We start from the raw sequence: 18,257 nt of genomic DNA, 5'->3' as shown, positions 1-18,257 counted from the left end.
TCCCACATTTACGGTACAGGCCATTTTGGACGTGAGGAGAAGTGACAGGGGTTTTCAGTTCCTGTGGACTGGGAGGGATATGCCCCTGAGTATTGATCCTGGATCTCTCAGTCCCTCATTCTCGTTGCACTAAAAGAACATCTCCAGGCAACTTCAACCCTAAACTAACACCCTCCCTTCCTCATCATACCTCTTCAGATTGTAAATAATCAAATGCAAACAAACAATCAAATGTAGTCACTTTTTCTTATAATTTCGGATCTCTCTCTCTGTGTCCAATACTTGCTGTACATATGTACCAAGTCAGACCTACACTGTTCCAATGTCAATTTCTCTGATGATGCAATTGTTGATGACTGAAGTGTTGATACCAACCAAACGTAACCCCCCGCCCCTCCATATCCCACACCCCGGATTGTAAATAATGTAAATAATTCAATTTATATACTGTGATGATTATCTTGTGTGATGACTGTATTATGAAAATAGTATATATCCGACTTAAACAAGTTGAAAAACTTATTCGGGTGTTACCATTTAGTGGTCAATTGTACGGAATATGTACTTCACTGTGCAATCTACTAATAAAAGTTTCAACCAATCAAAAAAACATAACTTACCCAGTTTTACCGCTGTTTTCCAAAAAAGCCAGGAAAGTCGCCGGGTGGAGTAAGTGTATAAACGTTAAAATAGAAGTGTTTATCTGTCTATGGTTGCAACAAGCACTATATATATCTATATACTCCATATATATACTCGAGGAAAGTATATTCACTGGTGCAAATTACTTGGAAGAGTTGACAAGTTGGGTACTTGTCAAGTCCTTTTCCATGACACATAGCTATTTAGATTAATGCACAAATTCTTATCTGACACCTGAATTTACACAAACAGATATTCTTACACACACAATATTTTGCTCTTGTTTTAACTTTAGTCACACAATGTTCCAGACAATCTCTGTTCTGTCTCCTTTGAGCATTGAGCAGCGAGGATAAGGGCCGAGGTAATGGTCAGAAGGAAAGCACATTAAAGCAAAGAAATGGGTACAAAAAGTTCAGTGCTGAATGTGGATGCGGGAAAACAGCTAAAGCAATTTTACAGGCCTTCATATAGTTAGCCTGTTGGTAATGATGTAGTCCTGATAGTAGTAATGAGGGTGAAAGGAAAGTTCACTGTGTGTATATGTGTGTGTGTGTGTGTGTGTGTGTGTGTGTGTGTGTGTGTGTGTGTGTGTGTGTGTGTGTGTGTGTGTGTGTGTGTGTGTGTGCGTGCGTGTGTGTGTGTGTGTCCATTTGTGCCCACACAATGTGAACTTCTGAGATAGGTAGAAAAAAGGCTGCGTGGATCTGCAAAGGCTAATGAGGGTCAGGTTCACACTAAATTGACCAGCCCAGAAAGGCGTATTACATTTTCACAGTGAATACTCAATCATAAAAAATAGCCTCAAAGCATGAAACAGTTTTGAGTTGTAAAAAAGGTTTGTCAGGTTTTTTTTGGATGACCATGTACGTTAACTTCGGAAATTGATGAACAATTATTTTCAATGGAAATACACAAATACACACATGTCAGTGTTTGTACCTCATTCTTGTGGAAGATGTTTGTCAAGCTACAATTGAACTAAACACACTATTGATTATGCCCTAGTGCACTCGGTGCAAGGAATAAAGTCCAAGGTAAAATAGAGAGGGAGAGAAAGGGGCGGGGTGCAAATGTCTTGTAGGTTAATTACACAGTACCCTCTGCCTGACAATGAGGCGCAGGCTTCCCTGCAGATTATTAGATGTTGATGTGTGTGCGGAGCTGAGAGTTTAATGACAAAACATGATGAGATTGGGTCTGCAGAGACCACATACGCCTGTTCTTTTCTACCCCCCATCAACACAAACCCACATGCACACGCCCACATTGACTTAAGTGTCTGCTGTGTTACTTCATTTGCATCTTGCAGATCCAACAGCTGCATGGTATAGCATGCTAATGTCCAAAAAACAAACAACTCAGACAGGAGAGGTTTGCACATGTAGGAATGAAGGCTGCACAAACACTGTTGTGAATTAGTGAATTATATTTATATATAGATTTTTTTCCTCCAGAGACTTAAAACGCTTTACATAGTGAAAAACATTATCTTCATCTTAATGTATTTGTAAAGTGTCTTGCTCAAGGACACAACAGCAGTCACTAAGATGGCAGAAGCGGTAATCAAACCTGGAACCCTCAAGTTGCTGGCGCTAGCGCTCTACCAACCGAGCCACGCTGCCCCTATTCTGAATAACTACGATGCGGTCACAGAAGGAGTGAAAAAGGAACACTTTTGACAAGGAAACAAATTAAAATAATTAAAGTTAAGTTTAAAGTTAAAGTACCAATGATTGTCACACACACACTAGGTGTGGTGCAATTTGTCCTCTGCATTTGACCCATCCCCTTGTTCACCCCCTGGGAGGTGAGGGGAGCAGTGGGCAGCAGCGGTGGCCGTGCCCGGGAATCATTTTTGGTGATTTAACCCCCAATTCCAACCCTTGATGCTGAGTACCAAGCAGGGAGGTAATGGGTCTCATTTTTTATAGTCTTTGGTATGACTCGGCTGGGGTTTGAACTCACAACCTACCGATCTCAGGGCGGACACCCTAACCACTAGGCCACTGAGTAGGTTAAATAACCACACTCAACAAGAAAGGGGGGCTGTTTGTTTACCGCATCCAAATCCTTCTGTGTTGCTCGCTTCTCAGAAAAAAGAAGAAATATGTGAGTGACAGTAATCTGAGGAAGATCCATTTTCTTGCAAAACAGATGAACAACTCAAGCTGTTGGCAAACACAACCTTTTAGGTAGAATTTGGTGTTGATGATGTTGTGCGAGTAGACGGACATGGGTTTCAGTGAGCTTCAGGACACAGATTATTCTTTCAGGTCTTGAACTATTTTCCTTTTCTAGTTCTTGTTTTTAGCTGATGCCTAGCAACCACATCTTAACTTAAATCCTTCTTGTGACTTGCTGGAAAACTTGCATTCCAATTGCAATCGCAATGTAGGCACATTACACATAAGCTTTGTGCTATTGTTCTACAAACACAAAGCACATGCTAATTCTGGACACATTACCATAGGCTACAGAGACATTTACAGCGGAGATATCTCTAGTTGGCTCTGCGTGCACATATATACACAACATATATACACAACTGGAGGAAAGACGACAGACACACACGTAAGAGGGCACACACGTAAGAGGGCACACATGTTCTGAATGCAACTGAAATCAAACAAGACTAATGGACTTATCAAAGGGAGCGTCCCAACCTTGTTGATGGATGTGAGGGGGACTGAGGAGTTGAGGAGTGGAGATGGGTGGGGGCGTCCATGCTATTTTCACGTAGTTAAATGGAGGGGAAAAAATGTGGATGCGCGCGCGCACACACACATGCATTCTCAATAGGCAAATACAGCTTTGCTGTGCTCTGGGGAGCCATTAAGCCATTACACAAGCCCCACTTTAACACAGACAGGTAAATAGCAGCAACATCTCTTTATTGCACGTGTGTAAGTGAAACAGGCCAACAGAGAGTTAAGTGCACCGCAAGATTTGACGGACATGAAGGTCAAACGGTCTGATTCCCGGCTGACAAAATGAGACAGGAAAACAGGCAGTGACTATATTCTGTGAGAGGAGGGAGAGGAGATGGAAAAATTAGGAAATATTGTACGCAGTGGAACAAGAGGTTGATGTAGATTGACATTCTTTCTATGATCAACTGTCACAAAGCTGGTGTTAGTTGCCAGGAAATTATTTGTGAATGTCCTGTGGTGATAATACCTCTGCTAAATGTGTGTAGGTTGTTAGTGTTGAAAGAAATACAACACATCCAGCAATTCTTCACCGTTATGTCACACCCGTGTATATACATCTGCCATATCTTTTCTCGTCTTGGTCCTCCTATTAATGTTCATACATTAGATTTAATATTTCTTATTTGTCAGTGGATGTGTCACAAAGAAGCAAAATAAAGACAAAATGGTCTACATTTTTTGCTGACGACACTGATGAGAAAATGAGTCATGGTGGAGGAGGAAAGCGTACTTTTAGATGACAAAGAACCTTAAAGGATAATCGCGCAAAGTATTCCCGTCAGTGATGAATGAATGATGCCCTCACCCCATTTTAAATGCTGAGTAGTGTAAAGTCTGACAAAGATTTTCTGAGCATCCGCTTTGAGTACACATGGACCTCTGCGGACTCTGTTACACCTACGTTCCGCCTGAGTATGTTTGGGCCTTAAAAGTATAATAAAGTGGCCATAAGTACACACTGATGATGCAGCATCCAAAACTGGAGTTTCAGTATATTGCTCAAGGGTATATTAACAGCACTGAGGAGCAGCAAGGGAATTGAACCTGCCATCTTTAGATTGAGAGACCACCATACCACCTGTGCCTCGCTTCTGAAAATCATCTTCTATTATCAACAACTTTCTGGCACATGGTAAATCTGAGCAGACCGTGATTACTGGCCCGCAGATTCACATTTTTCATCTAAATGACACAAACGACCATCCTTGGAGCCCCAACTAAATATTTCATGGCCTCTCAGGGCAACCTTGAAAAGCCATCTCACAAAGAGAAAGGGAGGCCTTGCTTTTTTTCTTTTCATTCATCCTTTGAGTTTTTGTCAGCTATCTGCTTGGCTGGCTGCCCTCACTTTAACTGCACATTCAACCACAGAGGAAAAGAGACAAAGACAATCAGGAACCTTCTTATTTTCCTGCTTTCTGCTTTAAGAAACATTATGTAGATCATTTATGGGACATCAACAATAACTATGTATGACACGACACCGGCTAGAGCAGATACTCACCGCGATCAGGATCTGCATTCCGCTATGAATGACCTCAATATACTGGTAGTCTATGAAGCAGCCCATGACGGTGATGTAGGAATGGCTCTCAGTGGTGTGGACCCCTTCAGTATGTGGCAGCTCTCTCCTCACACAGCCGGGCCCATGTTCGCTCCACCATGAGTGATGGGCTGAGATGTTGAATGTCAGCAGGTCACTGTCCTGGGAAAAAAAACATCAACAGTATTCAAATTTATTCACATCATTCAGGAAAGAATAAACAGAATATAATATGTGAAGCTAGGCAAACACACATATACAGCTCCAAATATATATTGCGGCATACCCCGGGGATCAATACTGGAACAAAATAGTTTAATCTCTATACAAACTACATTCCTAAAGTTACAAAGAACTTAAAGTTAGTAATATTTGCATTAGCCACATTTTGCAAGTGTTTATCATCTTTAGAATCCAAAAAAAAGACGTGTGTTCTTGTCTCTTATAATGATTGTGAACGATAGGCGAAATTCCAAAAAAAGTGCAGTTTCCCTTTAATGAGATCAGAATGAAGTGTGAGCGATGCAGCGGCTTAATTCATAAAAATGAAGCAAAGGATGAAGTATGTTGAAGCTGATGGACTATCTTTAAAAGTGAATTGTATTTATTTAGCATATATATATATATATATATATACATACTGTACATACATACATACATACATATATATAAATATATATATATATATATATATATATATATACTGTATATATGTATGTATGTGTATATATATATATATATATACATATATATATATATATATATTAGGGTTGTCAAAGTTAACGGGATAATAATGCGTTAACTATAAATTTCAATAATGGCACTAATTTTTTCAACGGTGGATAATGCACACGCGTCCTTTTTGACCCTTGGGCGGTGCCGTAGCGGGGAGAACTTGGCTGCAGTTCACTTGCTACTGATGAGCCACAAGCACTCCTCCCTGCCACCTTACCGTGGTAGAGGAGTTTGCCTGTCCCAATGATCCTAGGAGCTATGTTGTCCGGGGGCTTCTATGCCCCCTCGTAGGGTCTCCCAAGACAAACAGGTCCTAGGTGAGGGATCAGACAAAGAGCAGCTCAAAGACCTCTATGGAAATAAAAGAACAGAGACTCTGATTTCCCTCGCCCGGACGCTGGTCAACAGGGCCCCCCTCTGGAGCCAGGCCCGGATTTGGTGCACGATGGTGAGCGCCTGGTGGCCGGGCTTGTCCCCATGAGGCCCAGCAAGGCACAGCCCGAAGAGGCAACGTGGGTCCACCATCCAATGGGCTCACCACTCATGGGAGGGGCCATAGAGGTCGGGTGCAATGTGAGCTGGGCGGCAGCCGAAGGCAGGGCACTTGGCGGTCCGATCCTCGGCTACATAAGCTAGCTCTTGGACTGAGATAGTGCGAGAGGTGGAGAAGTTCCGGCTGGATATAGTCGGACTCACGATTCTGTTCATAACTTTTATGGACAGAATATCTAGGCGCAGTCAGGGCGTTGAGAGTATCCGGTTTGGTGGATGAAGGATTAGGTCTCTGCTTTTTGCAGATGATGTGGTCCTGATGGCTTCATCTGACCAGGATCTTCAGCTCTCACTGGATCGGTTCGCAGCCGAGTGTGAAGCGACTGGGATGAGAATAATCACCTCCAAGTTCGAGTCCATGGTTCTCGCCCGGAAAAGGGTGGAGTGCCCTCTCTGGGCTGGGGAGGAGACCCTGCTCCATGTGGAGGAGTTAAAGTACCTCGGAACAAGTACCTCGTGAACAAGACTCCGAGTGAGGCAAAGTGGATCGTAAGATCGACACCCGGTTCAGTGCGGCGTCTTCAGCAATGCGGACGCTGTATCGAACCGTTGTGGTGAAGAAGGAGCTGAGCCGGAAGGCAAAACTCTCAATTTAACGGTCAATCTACGTTCCTATCCTCACCTATGGTCATGAGCTTTGGGTTATGACCGAAAGGACAAGATAACGGGTACAAGCGGCCGAACTGAGTTTCTGTGGCGGGGCTCTCCCTTAGAGATAGGGTGAGAAGCTCTGCCATCCGGGGGGAGCTCAAAGTAAAGCCGCTGCTCATCCACATCGAGAGGAGCCAGATGAGGTGGTTCGGGCATCTGGTCAGGATGCCACCTGAACGCCTCCCTCGGGAGGTGTTTAGGGCACGTCCGACGGGTAGGAGGCCACAAGAAAGACCCAGGACACGTTGGGAAGACTATGTCTCCCGCCTGGCCTGGGAACGCCTCGGGATCCCCCGGTAGGAGGTGGATGAAGTGGCTGGGGAGAGGGAAGTCTGGGCTTCCCTGCTTAGGCTGCTGCCCCCACGAACTGACCTCGGATAAGCGGAAGAAGATGGATGGATGGAGCCACAAGCAAGCAGAAATGGATAAAAGAAAGGCTAGCTTATGGTAATATCAGGTTCAAAGCCATGACAAGTTGTTCTCTCGACAAGAAAGGACTCTTTTTTTGCCGTGAGAAGAGGCGACATCCCTGCAGCAAATGCCTGCTGTGCATTCATTCTCGAGATGGGTGGTGCTTCACTTCCGTGTTCAGATTACAGTTAAGGTGCAGTGATAAAATAACATTTAGATTGTTACTGTGACTGATTTAGTTAGTAAAATGACATAAAAGTTCAACAGAAATGAAAGACGTCTACTTTTTTTGGCACTGACCAAAACCAGCCAGTACTACCGGGCACCTATTAATCACAATTACAGAATGATTAGCAGGCTGAATATTACATTTGATTAATTAATAGGGAAGGTTTTAAACATTTCTACGCATAAATATGAAGACCATTAACTTGTACAGCATGTAATGTACAGAATATCAGGAGCATTAATTCAGGCAGAAATATCACAGATTACAGCTGGGATAGGCTCCCGACTCCAAAAGGGACAAGCGGTAGAAAATAGATGCATGGATATTACCAAACATCTTCGACTATCAAAGCATGATCATAACAACCCACATGTTGTGTTATTTATGCTTAAAACTGTTATTTAAACATGGCAGTGTAGCTCCTCCTCTGAATGCAAGTGCTCCTAAAGCACTTGCATTCAACACTTGTGTGTGGAGCTGTTTAAAAAAGCAAAACGTTTAAAATACATTTCATTAAAGGAAAATAATTGTCTGTTCATGGTGTGAAAACTTGAAAATTATCTGTTTAGGGTGCACTTATTAATGATGAAAAATTATGTTTATCTGTGATTATTGCGTTTAATTTTGAGTTAACTATGAATAATGCGATTAATCACGATAAATATTTTTATCGTTTGACAGCCCTAATATATATATATATATATTACACCTGGAAGCCTCAAGTTGCTGGCACGGCTGCTCTATCAACTGAGCCACACCGCCCCACAAGAGGCTTCTTGTGAAATGTATTCATGCATTATATTGCATACATCATCCTATTGATATGTTGAGGACACACAATGGTTTAGAATAGTTATACTTATACTAAGAAACAGCCAGGGTAGCTTGAAGACAACAACTACAGTTTGTCCCTGGCCTGGACACAACCAATTTATGGCATAAGCCGAAGAGTGGTGAGGATGTAAGCATCAACAATTAAATAGCAGGTCCGTTTTACAGTTTGGTTGAGCAGCCACATTACATAATTTCAAAGTCAGTGATATTGAGGTGGTGCACTTAATGCCCTCAAAGTCTAATCAGCAGCTCTTTAGCTATGCATGTGCAGACACTCACACCAGTCAATACTCCAATACAGCAATATAACCCCCATGAGCCCCCTAGTGATAAGACATGCATTATTATCAGAGCAATGTGCTCTCTAGATACTTACATTCAGGTTTATATATCAAGAAAACTGCAGCAAATCTTTGTTGATCATAATTTATCAGGACCTCTTTTTTTTCTAACTTGAATGTGTCTCAATGTAAATGGAAGAGAATGTGAACATTACTGACTGGACAGATGGCATTGATTGCACCTCCAAGCATGGGAAAGCTGCTAGTTCTAAGATGAAGATGCCCCTATTGATGGAGCGTGCATGGCAGTTTATATTGAAGAGGAACACCTAGGGAAGGGATTTCCAAACATTTTTTATTCTGAGAGCTATTTTAACTAAACTAAAATAGTGAAGAGATACACATTTTTTTAAGTTCTATTTTTGGGCATGACAAATAATGAGTTAACTCATGTGATTAATCCCATAAAATAATTGCATTAAATGTGTATAAATGCAGAGTATTCACACAATTTATTTTGACCATACATACTCCTTTACCTTAACAGCAAATTGTTATACGGTCAGTGATCAGGTCAATGCATACGTCTCTGACTAGTGTGGGGGAAGAGGTCACCAAATGCTTTCTGGAGGAAAGATATACGAAAAATCTGCTAAAACCTAAGCCTAACATTGAACCAGCAGTTATCATTAACTGAATGGGGCATAGAAAATGAAGCAGTGTTTCTGTAGACTATTCAATGTCATTGGTGTTTGCAAACGTGTCTCCATTTGTGTTGTTTTTCCAAATTTCTTGTTCTTTTTCTTACTTGCAGCACTCAATGACATCGAACAGCACGGATGGATTCACACCATATTTGTGCTTGTAAACTGCATAATGCTCAGCTCTATGTTGTGCAAAAGGTTACAAATTACATATGACTTTCATAGTGCAAACCAGTCCAAAAAGTGCAAATTAATTTCCTTTTTGCATACTTTGTAGCAGGCTACACGTGGATTTGGTCCACGTTTTATCCAATGTTTGTATTTGTCATTTTCCATCAAATGTTCATTAAAACGACAACCTCCCGGCACGATGGACCGATGCACCACTGTCCTCTTGGAGGCGACAGAGTCGGATATACGGCTCTGGCATGACAACAACCTAATGTAAGAGCTTGTGCAAAGCCAACAGTTCAAGCGTGTAGCAGGGCTGGGCGATATGGCTTTATTAATATCTCAATATTTTTAGGCCATGTCACGATACACGATATATATCTCAATATTTTTGCCTTAGCCTTGAATTAACACTTGATGCATATAATAATCACAGCAGTATCATGATTCTATGTGTCTACATTAAAACATTCTTGTCCATACTGCATTAATATATACTAATTTTAAACTTTTATGCAGAGTGGGAAATCACAACTAAGTCAATTTACCAAAACTGTATTTATTAAACAGTTATTAAGCAGTGGCACAAACATTCATGTAATTTCAAAACAGAAAGTATTGTCAGAGACATTTTAAAACAAGCTATTAGTGCACTTTTGTGCATGCAGTCATTATGATAACATATCAAAACAACACTAAATTAAAGTGCACTTTTTCTACTGAACGCCACTACAATATTTTAAAACAAGTAAAGTGCACTTTTGTGCATGATGACACACATGATATTTAAAAAAATGTAAAATAAAAATGAGCTGCATAATAGGAAATCAAATAGTGTATGTCCTTCGCTATGTGGTAGGTTACTGCGGACGTTATCTCCTGTTTTTGACTATTTTTTTCATGCGGTGTTGATCTGGAAATGGAAGACCCCAGGCTCAGTTGGGTCAGTGCTGGTTGCTTCGGCGTTGGATGTGGCATCGGCCGGAGATGTTGACATGCAGAGCTTCAAGCACTCTTCTCTAGCGGGTGACTTTTCAAATGATGCCACAAATTAGTAGTGCTTCTACTTTTTATAGCAACGCTTTTGCTGCATAATTTACATATCACGGTTGTCTGTTCAACATCTTCCCACTTGAAGCCAAACCACCGCCAGACGATGGACCCCGTGCTGTTTTTCTTGGGAATTAATTGTTCTTCCTCCATTTGTTAACAAATTCGCACCTTCTCTCTCTCGTATTACCACTCGCACCGCTCCGCTTGCACCACCTGCCACAGCTAACCTTACCCATGCCGCTACCTCTCTGGTCCGCGAGGGCGTATGACGCTGGACGCGCGACAGTATGTGACGTATGTAAGAAGGTGCGCTTGCTTTATGTCTCTGTGAGAAGGAGAGACAAAAAAGAGTGAGAAACGCCTGTAGTGTAATGCCCGCAGCTAAAAACAACTGCATGAGAACGTATACTCAAATATTCACGAAATAGTCATTTTCTTCATCGCACAGAGACAAACCCGCGATCTATCGAGTATATTCGATATATCGCCCAGCCCTAGCGTGTAGATTTAATTTTTAAGGAAACTTATTTTATTTTTTTCCATTTTATAATTAGCCTATTGAGTCAGACTGCCGAGAAATATGATGGACATTTCCAAGCATTTACAAGCACTTCATCCAAAATTCAAGCATTTTTGAAACCTTGAAAACACAACATTAAAATCCAAGCATTTTAAAGTTAAAGTACCCATGATTGTCACACACACACTGGGTGTGGCGAAATTATTCTCTCCATTTGACCCATCACCCTTCAAGGTTTTTAAGCACCCGTACGAACCCTGCCTGTAGTCACAATCCCTCAGGTAATACACTTCCGGTGTTGTGACCTCTGTTTACAATCTATCCATCCATCCATTTTCTACCGCTTGTCCCTTACGAGGTCGCGGGGGTTCAATCCATCGCGTCAAAAATATACCTTCTTGCTGGCTAATAATAAATACTCTTGAACTACAACTGGTTCAGAACTAACAGTGTTCGGATTGTAATCATCCAAATATGATTAGCAGCAAAGTGGACAGTCGTCAACGTTGTGGCTCGGAGAGTCAACCAAGGCGACAACAAGTAAGCAAGCTAAATGGTTAGTAACGAGTGAGCATGTTTCGGTGCTCCTGATCGTCTCCCCGTCCTGCAACTCAGTGCGGCGTTTGGGCAAGAGGAACAGCAAATATCTGCAGCTGAGACGAGCGTTCAACAATGAAAAAAATACATATATTTTTATTGACATTTGTCTAAAAAAACGCAGTAGTGATATTTTGACGTGAAAATTAATGTTTAAAAATGCTGATTTCCGCGTTTTCGCAGACAATTACAGAGAGTTGAAGCAAATGTTATTTGACCCATTGATGAGCTACTCAAAATCAGCTGGCAAGCTATCAGTAGCTGACGAGTTACTGGTTGGAGACTCTGGAGTATTGTGTGGATTCCTAAAATGGAGGCTTTCATTTGAAAAGTATATGTGTTAGTGGGGAAAAATGAGAAGGTAGGGGACGTCTGCGTTGGTCAGAGGTCTGTCTGGACAATCAGGGGGTTGTCTGTCAGTTAGTCTTGTGCCATGGGGGAGAAGATGGGGATCAATAGGAGGTGACAGAGCATGTGCCACATGACCTCCCCCGTGCTTGAAGGGCCTGGCTTGCTTACTCGCGCACACAAATACACAACCATACGTGTCACATACACACTCTCCCAAATGTCCCGTCAAGGTTGTGCAAGGCAAGCCTGTCTGAATTAGCTGACTGTCTGATGATAAAATGTGTCAGGGGCTTCTAAGAAGGCAGTGTGTCAAGTGTGTGTGTGCGCATCCACAGTCCATTAGGCAGCTCTCCTCCTGGCCACCATATTCAGGACTGGGAGCCGAGGCTGGCTCCATCTGTTGGGTTAATGCCCAGCCTCAGCCCCGAGCAGCTGGTCCCAACAAGCTTCATTATACAGCACACACAAACACACTCATAGTGGACGCACAGAGCTGGGTGAAGTGATATACAAGAAACACTCAACAGAGCTTCGGTCTGTCACACAATGACAGAGGCATCAGAGCTTGAGAAGGTGTCTCTGAAATTCCTTTTGGATTTTTGATGTAGGTGTGAGACAAATGTCGGCTGAATTAATTATTCTCAATAGTCGGGTTGCCAATTGGGCAACAGACCCATTAGTGAGAAGGAAGGGGGAGGGAGAGGGACAGTCGGAGAGGCAAAGAGAAGTGAGAAAGAGCAATATTTAATCCGAAAAAAACATTTGGGGAATCCAGCAATGTGTTGGCTATCTGGCGAGATTTACACACACAACTACAATGAGCTAATTAATAACGAATAATCATGTAATAGCCACAAGATCTGTACATCCATCTGTACAAAATCTGTGCATGTGCAGCTATTTACATGGGATTATTTATCAATACAGCTAAGAGTTTCCCCTAGATGGTCAACATACCCAAGTGCATGGCTATGGGTAGTGGGAGCTTGGTCAACATGACGCCATCATATAAATTGCAAAATCTGCTCTGAATCATATTTAATATATAATAAAAAACACATACAAATTCATAGATAGATTAAAAAACAAATCTGTATTATTAATTGTTATTAACATTATTGTTAGTAAGTTACTTGGAGAAGGCATTTGACCCCGGGAAGTGGTGTAGGGAGTGCTCAGAGAGTATGGGGGTATCGGACTGTCTGATTGTGGCAGTCCGCTCCCTGTATGATCAGTGTCAGAGCTTGGTCCGCATTGCCGGTAGTAAATCGGACCTGTTTCCAGTGAGGGTTGGACTCCGCCAAGGCTGCCCTTTGTCACCGATTCTGTTCATAACTTTTATGGACAGAATTTCTAGGCGCAGTCAAGGCGTTGAGGGGATCCGGGTTGGTGGCTGCAGGATTAGGTCTATGCTTTTTGCAGATGATGTGGTCCTGATGGCTACATCTGGCCAGGATCTCCAGCTCTCACTGGATCGGTTCGAAGCAGAGTGTGAAGCAACTGGTATGGGAATCTCAACCTCCAAGTCCGAGTCCATGGTTTTCGCCCGGAAAAGGGTGTAATGCCATCTCCGAGTTGGGGAGGAGATCTTGCCCCAGGTGCAGGTGTTCAAGTACCTCGAAGTCTTGTTCACGAGTGAGGGAAGAGTGGATCGTGAGATCGACAGGCGGATCGGTGCGGCGTCTTCAGTAATACGGACGCTGTATGAAGAAGGAGCTAAGCCGGAATACTACATTATTTTCAGGTGAAAGAGAACAAGCTGGTGGTGGGAGGGACTAACAATGTTACACCAACAAGCACTAAGTACAGATATAGAAGTGTAAATAAGTCAATATCTTAGTAAGTATATGATCAAATAAAAGCGGACGTATTTAATAAATGTCAGAATGTTTTCAAAGAAGACTCTTACATAATTACATAACATGACGCCAGCAAATCTCAGCTAATCATGGTGGATGATAGAAACGTAGACAGAAACCTCTTAACAGACATATTTGGACACAAACATTTTTTATAAACACAATAGAATTTATACAGAGTAAAAATAATACGTGGTTTATGGTTTTGTTAGTCAGTAGACAACAATAATAAATAGCGACAGACAACATCGATCTTATTCATTTATATCAGAAATTCATATTAGAAAATGTCTTTGACATGTAAAAATAATTCACTTCGTAGTTAGAATTAACAGTAAATAGTCAAACAGTTCACCAAAAAAGCAATATTTTTGTATGTCTCTGACGATCATAATAACAACAAGTGTGGCCAATAGTCACATTAGAGATAAGAGCATGGCAACTAGAACTTAACATGTAGGTGTGAAAATAAAAGAAACTGAATTATTTGACAAATCAGTCTAATGTATTGCATGGAAACTTACTGACTGTAAACGTGACATAATGTCTGACATGGTGGCACAACTATTCCGTGTTTACTTAAAAAATAAGAAAAATAACATTTATGTATTGCTCTGTCACTTGTGTCAGTATAAAATGTTCACATTTCAGCCTGCAAGAATTGTACTTCAAACAAGAGAAAACACGTTGCAGTAAATTGTAGATCTGTTTTATGTTCTACACACATCCACATACGCACACAAAGACAAACACACACACGCACCCACACACGCACACCCACACACACACGCACACCCACACGCACACACCCACACACAGACACACACACACACTGTAGTCCAAGTACAATTAAGAAAATAACTACTAAATAAATGAGAAGTTACTCACAGTTTACTCAAAACGTGAGTAGTTTTTTCACATACAACTTACTCTTACTCAAGTAAATATTTGGACAACTACTCTTTACTTCTGCTTGAGTCATATTACTCTAAAGTAACAGTACTGTTACTTAAGTAACACTTTTGGCTACTCTACCCACCTCTGTTTAAACTAATAATAATAATAACTTATGATTATGGGTGCGATGAGTGAAGAAATATTTGAGTTTGAGTCACAGTTTGGATTAGCGGTGTGAGCAGTGTTTTTATTCCAATAAGTATATAACGCAAGAGTTGTTACTTTGGCAGCACTTGCCTCCCATGTTTGCATTTTGCTTTGAGGTTCTAAAAAAGTGTGTGAGGCAGTGCATCACATGTCAAAAATAATATTCGCTGGTGATAAAAGTCTAGCATGCTCAATTTTGTTTGCAAAGCAGCTTTGCACTGTGCAATCAAAAGCATCAGAAGGTGCGGATTAAAATATGGAAGGATTACCACAGGACATAAAACTAAGTGGCTGTTTTTTCACAATCTATATCCAAGAAGGGAAAGTACTAGGACAAGAAAAGCTGAAAAGTAGGAAGCAAATCAATGTTTTCTGACTTGCAGCTTTAAGATATGTATTTGGTTTTATAGCCATGGTTTTAGTGATTACATTGGCTATGTTTCCATGCACTAAATTTGTGTGATTTTTCAAATAGTTAGGATTTTTGTATTTTAAAACCTCAAGTGAAGTCTCAGTGTCCATGCACACACTCTAATGCAGGGGTGCACACACTTTTTCAGCAGGTGAGCTACTTATCAAATGACCAAGTCAAGATGATCTACCTCATACATACATACATACATACAAATCAATATATATATATATACAGTATATACATACATACACACACACACACACATGCACACACACACACACACACACACTCACACATATATATATATATATATATATATATATATATATATATATATATACCTATACAAAGATTCCCTTCTTTTTGAAGACAATAATATAAGTTGGTGTATTACCTTATTCGGATGACTTGCACTGATTAGAATCACACAGGATAACAGTTGCACAATGTCGAATGTACATTGTGGAAGAAAAAAAATCCTCCTCTCTTTCCAGTGCTACTATAAAGTGGTTGTTTTTAAGCTTCTTATTAGCGTTCATACTCATTTGTACATCCTTTACAAGAAATACATTGGAAGCAAACTCGGTAGCTTGCTAACTTGTATGACCTAGTTTTCTGAGACCCTTATTTTATTAGTGCAAACAGGATGGAGCAGCACTTTTATTGTGAAGACAGAAACTGTGCAATCGGTCTTTAGACTTTTTACAGCAGGTGTTTGGGGAGAGAGTCTGTTGAAATAAAAAGTGCTTCTTGCGTTCCTGCCGGCCATTTTTCTTCTTCTTAACATTGAGCGCACAGCAGCCAGCGTCATCTCACAAGATCATTGGGTGCCGTGTACGTCAATCAAGTGACCAAAGTGACGTCATTGTAAAAATTGATGATCGGTAATTTTTAGCTCTATTTTTTTGAACGCCTGCCGTCACACCATTTGCAATCGACCGGCAGCTAGCAAACGACCTGATGGAGACTCCTGCTCTAATGCAACTTTTGGTCATACGCCATGTGCCTCCTGTACACCGGGGGGGGGGCTTTATTTACTTTTAGCGCGGACTAATGTATTGCCTTTCTGGTTGACCTATAATGTCATACCAAAACAAGGCATCTTTGTGGCTCCTTACAAGTCAACAGCACAGTTCTTATTTACCTGATGTCTGCTGCAACTTTGTCACAGATTAGAAATATTACGTCTCTTATGGCTATGCTAATGTTAAATACCACACAGCATCAAAAAATTATCTTAGATTACGTTCCGAACATGACACTACTGCCATGAAGGTGTTGGAGTTGTGGATGCGGGTCTGAAGCAAAGACTGGTGGGAGAGTTGTTTTGAAGGACTTTTCAGAAGGAGAATAGGGAGAAAACATTAGAATGTCTCAAAGTTCATCCAATAAGCTCTGTGGATTGATGAAATAAGTTTTGAGTCCGAAGGAAAATGCCTTTCCCCGATACTGCTTTAAATGAGGGTTGCTATTGTTCTGGATAAGCTTGCCAGTTGTGTGGAATACAGAGTTAATGCTAATTAGTTTGGAGTACACAAATGCAAAGTCAAGAGATGTGTGTACGCTCTATTTTTTGCCTTGTAATATACCTACTTTATTCTCTTCCATCCCACTCGCATTTGTTCAGGAGACCGAATGAAGCCTCCATTCTCCATTTTCTTGGCTACCTTTTTAAACAAATCTCAATTTCTTTTTTCTCTCCAACTGACGCACTACAAAATGTTGCTTTTTTTAATTTGTGAAGCAAACAAACAGTCTCCTCTTCATTCCAGTTCTTGTATATGTTTTTATTGAAGGGGATCCGCTTCCGGGTTATATCCCGCATGTTAAAACTGGTGCATGCACGACACAAAAGGTCTCCTCCAGCAGCACACACCCAATCAAGAGATCTAGTTTTCAATCACATAACTTAGTTGTGTTAATCCAACTTTACAAAAGCCAAAGACAATCAGTTTAAGGTGTTTCCATGGGTTATAGAAATTATTTGACAAATCAGACTAATTTTGTGCAGATACAGTATCTCACAAAAGTGAGTACACTACACTGCAAACATTTAAGCATCCAAAGGACAAGGCTATAGAAGAAAAATACAGGGGCTCACAGACTCCAGTGTACGTACGTTAGCAGAGCGAATTCCGCGTAAAATTTCTGCAGTAATCAGAACTCCTATAGTTTTCCTTGAAATTTCCACAAAATATGACATTTCCCACATCCCTGCACGTTGTTTACATGTTTCTGTCATGGCATTCTACACTGTCAACAAGGAAGTTGGGATGCTTTACCTGCTTGTTATGCAAAGCAGTCAGAGATGGTATGTACGAACATTAAATGCTACAAGAGACCATGAAGGGGAGTGTTCGTTGCGAGTAGTGCTCGCTACCAGCTGCTCAGAGCAAAATGTTGCATACAGTTCGACTACAGGCACATTAGCTGTGTCAGAAATTGTCTCAGTACTGAGTCGTGGGAAAAACATTTCATTCATACAAACCCCGTTTCCATATGAGTTGGGAAATTGTGCTAGATGTAACTATCAATGGAATACAATGATTTGCAAATAATTTTTAACCCATATTCAGTTGAATATGCTACAAAGACAACATATTTGATGTTCCAACTGATAAACTTTTTTTTTTGTGCAAATAATCATTAACTTTAGAATTTGATGCCAGCAACACGTGACATGCCAGCAACACGTGACAAAGAAGTTGGGAAAGGTGGCAAAAAATACTGATAAAGTTGAGGAATGCTCATCAAACACTTATTTGGAACATCCCACAGGTGAACAGGCAAATTGGGAACAGGTGAGTGCCATGATTGGGTATAAAAGTAGATTCCATGAAATGCTCAGTCATTCACAAACAAGGATGGGGCGAGGGTCACCACTTTGTCAA

General features: G+C 41.1%; 1 protein-coding gene across 3 annotated transcripts in view; it reads right to left on the bottom strand.

Annotated features, from left to right (window-relative positions):
• The window catches only part of nkain4 (sodium/potassium transporting ATPase interacting 4), a 107,804-nt gene that overhangs the window by 40,926 nt on the left and 48,621 nt on the right, over positions 1-18,257 (bottom strand). For all 3 annotated transcript variants that reach the window (XM_061981020.1, XM_061981004.1, XM_061981011.1), the window contains exon 4: positions 4,861-5,061. In XM_061981020.1, coding sequence (XP_061837004.1) covers positions 4,861-5,061 — 201 coding nt within the window. The remainder of the gene's footprint in view (positions 1-4,860; positions 5,062-18,257) is intronic.

Source organism: Nerophis lumbriciformis, linkage group LG01 (assembly GCF_033978685.3).
Source record: "Nerophis lumbriciformis linkage group LG01, RoL_Nlum_v2.1, whole genome shotgun sequence".
NCBI classification, from domain to species: Eukaryota; Metazoa; Chordata; class Actinopteri; order Syngnathiformes; family Syngnathidae; genus Nerophis; species Nerophis lumbriciformis.
Note: the sequence above shows the minus strand (reverse complement) of the source record. Positions and strands in the feature narration are given on the sequence as shown.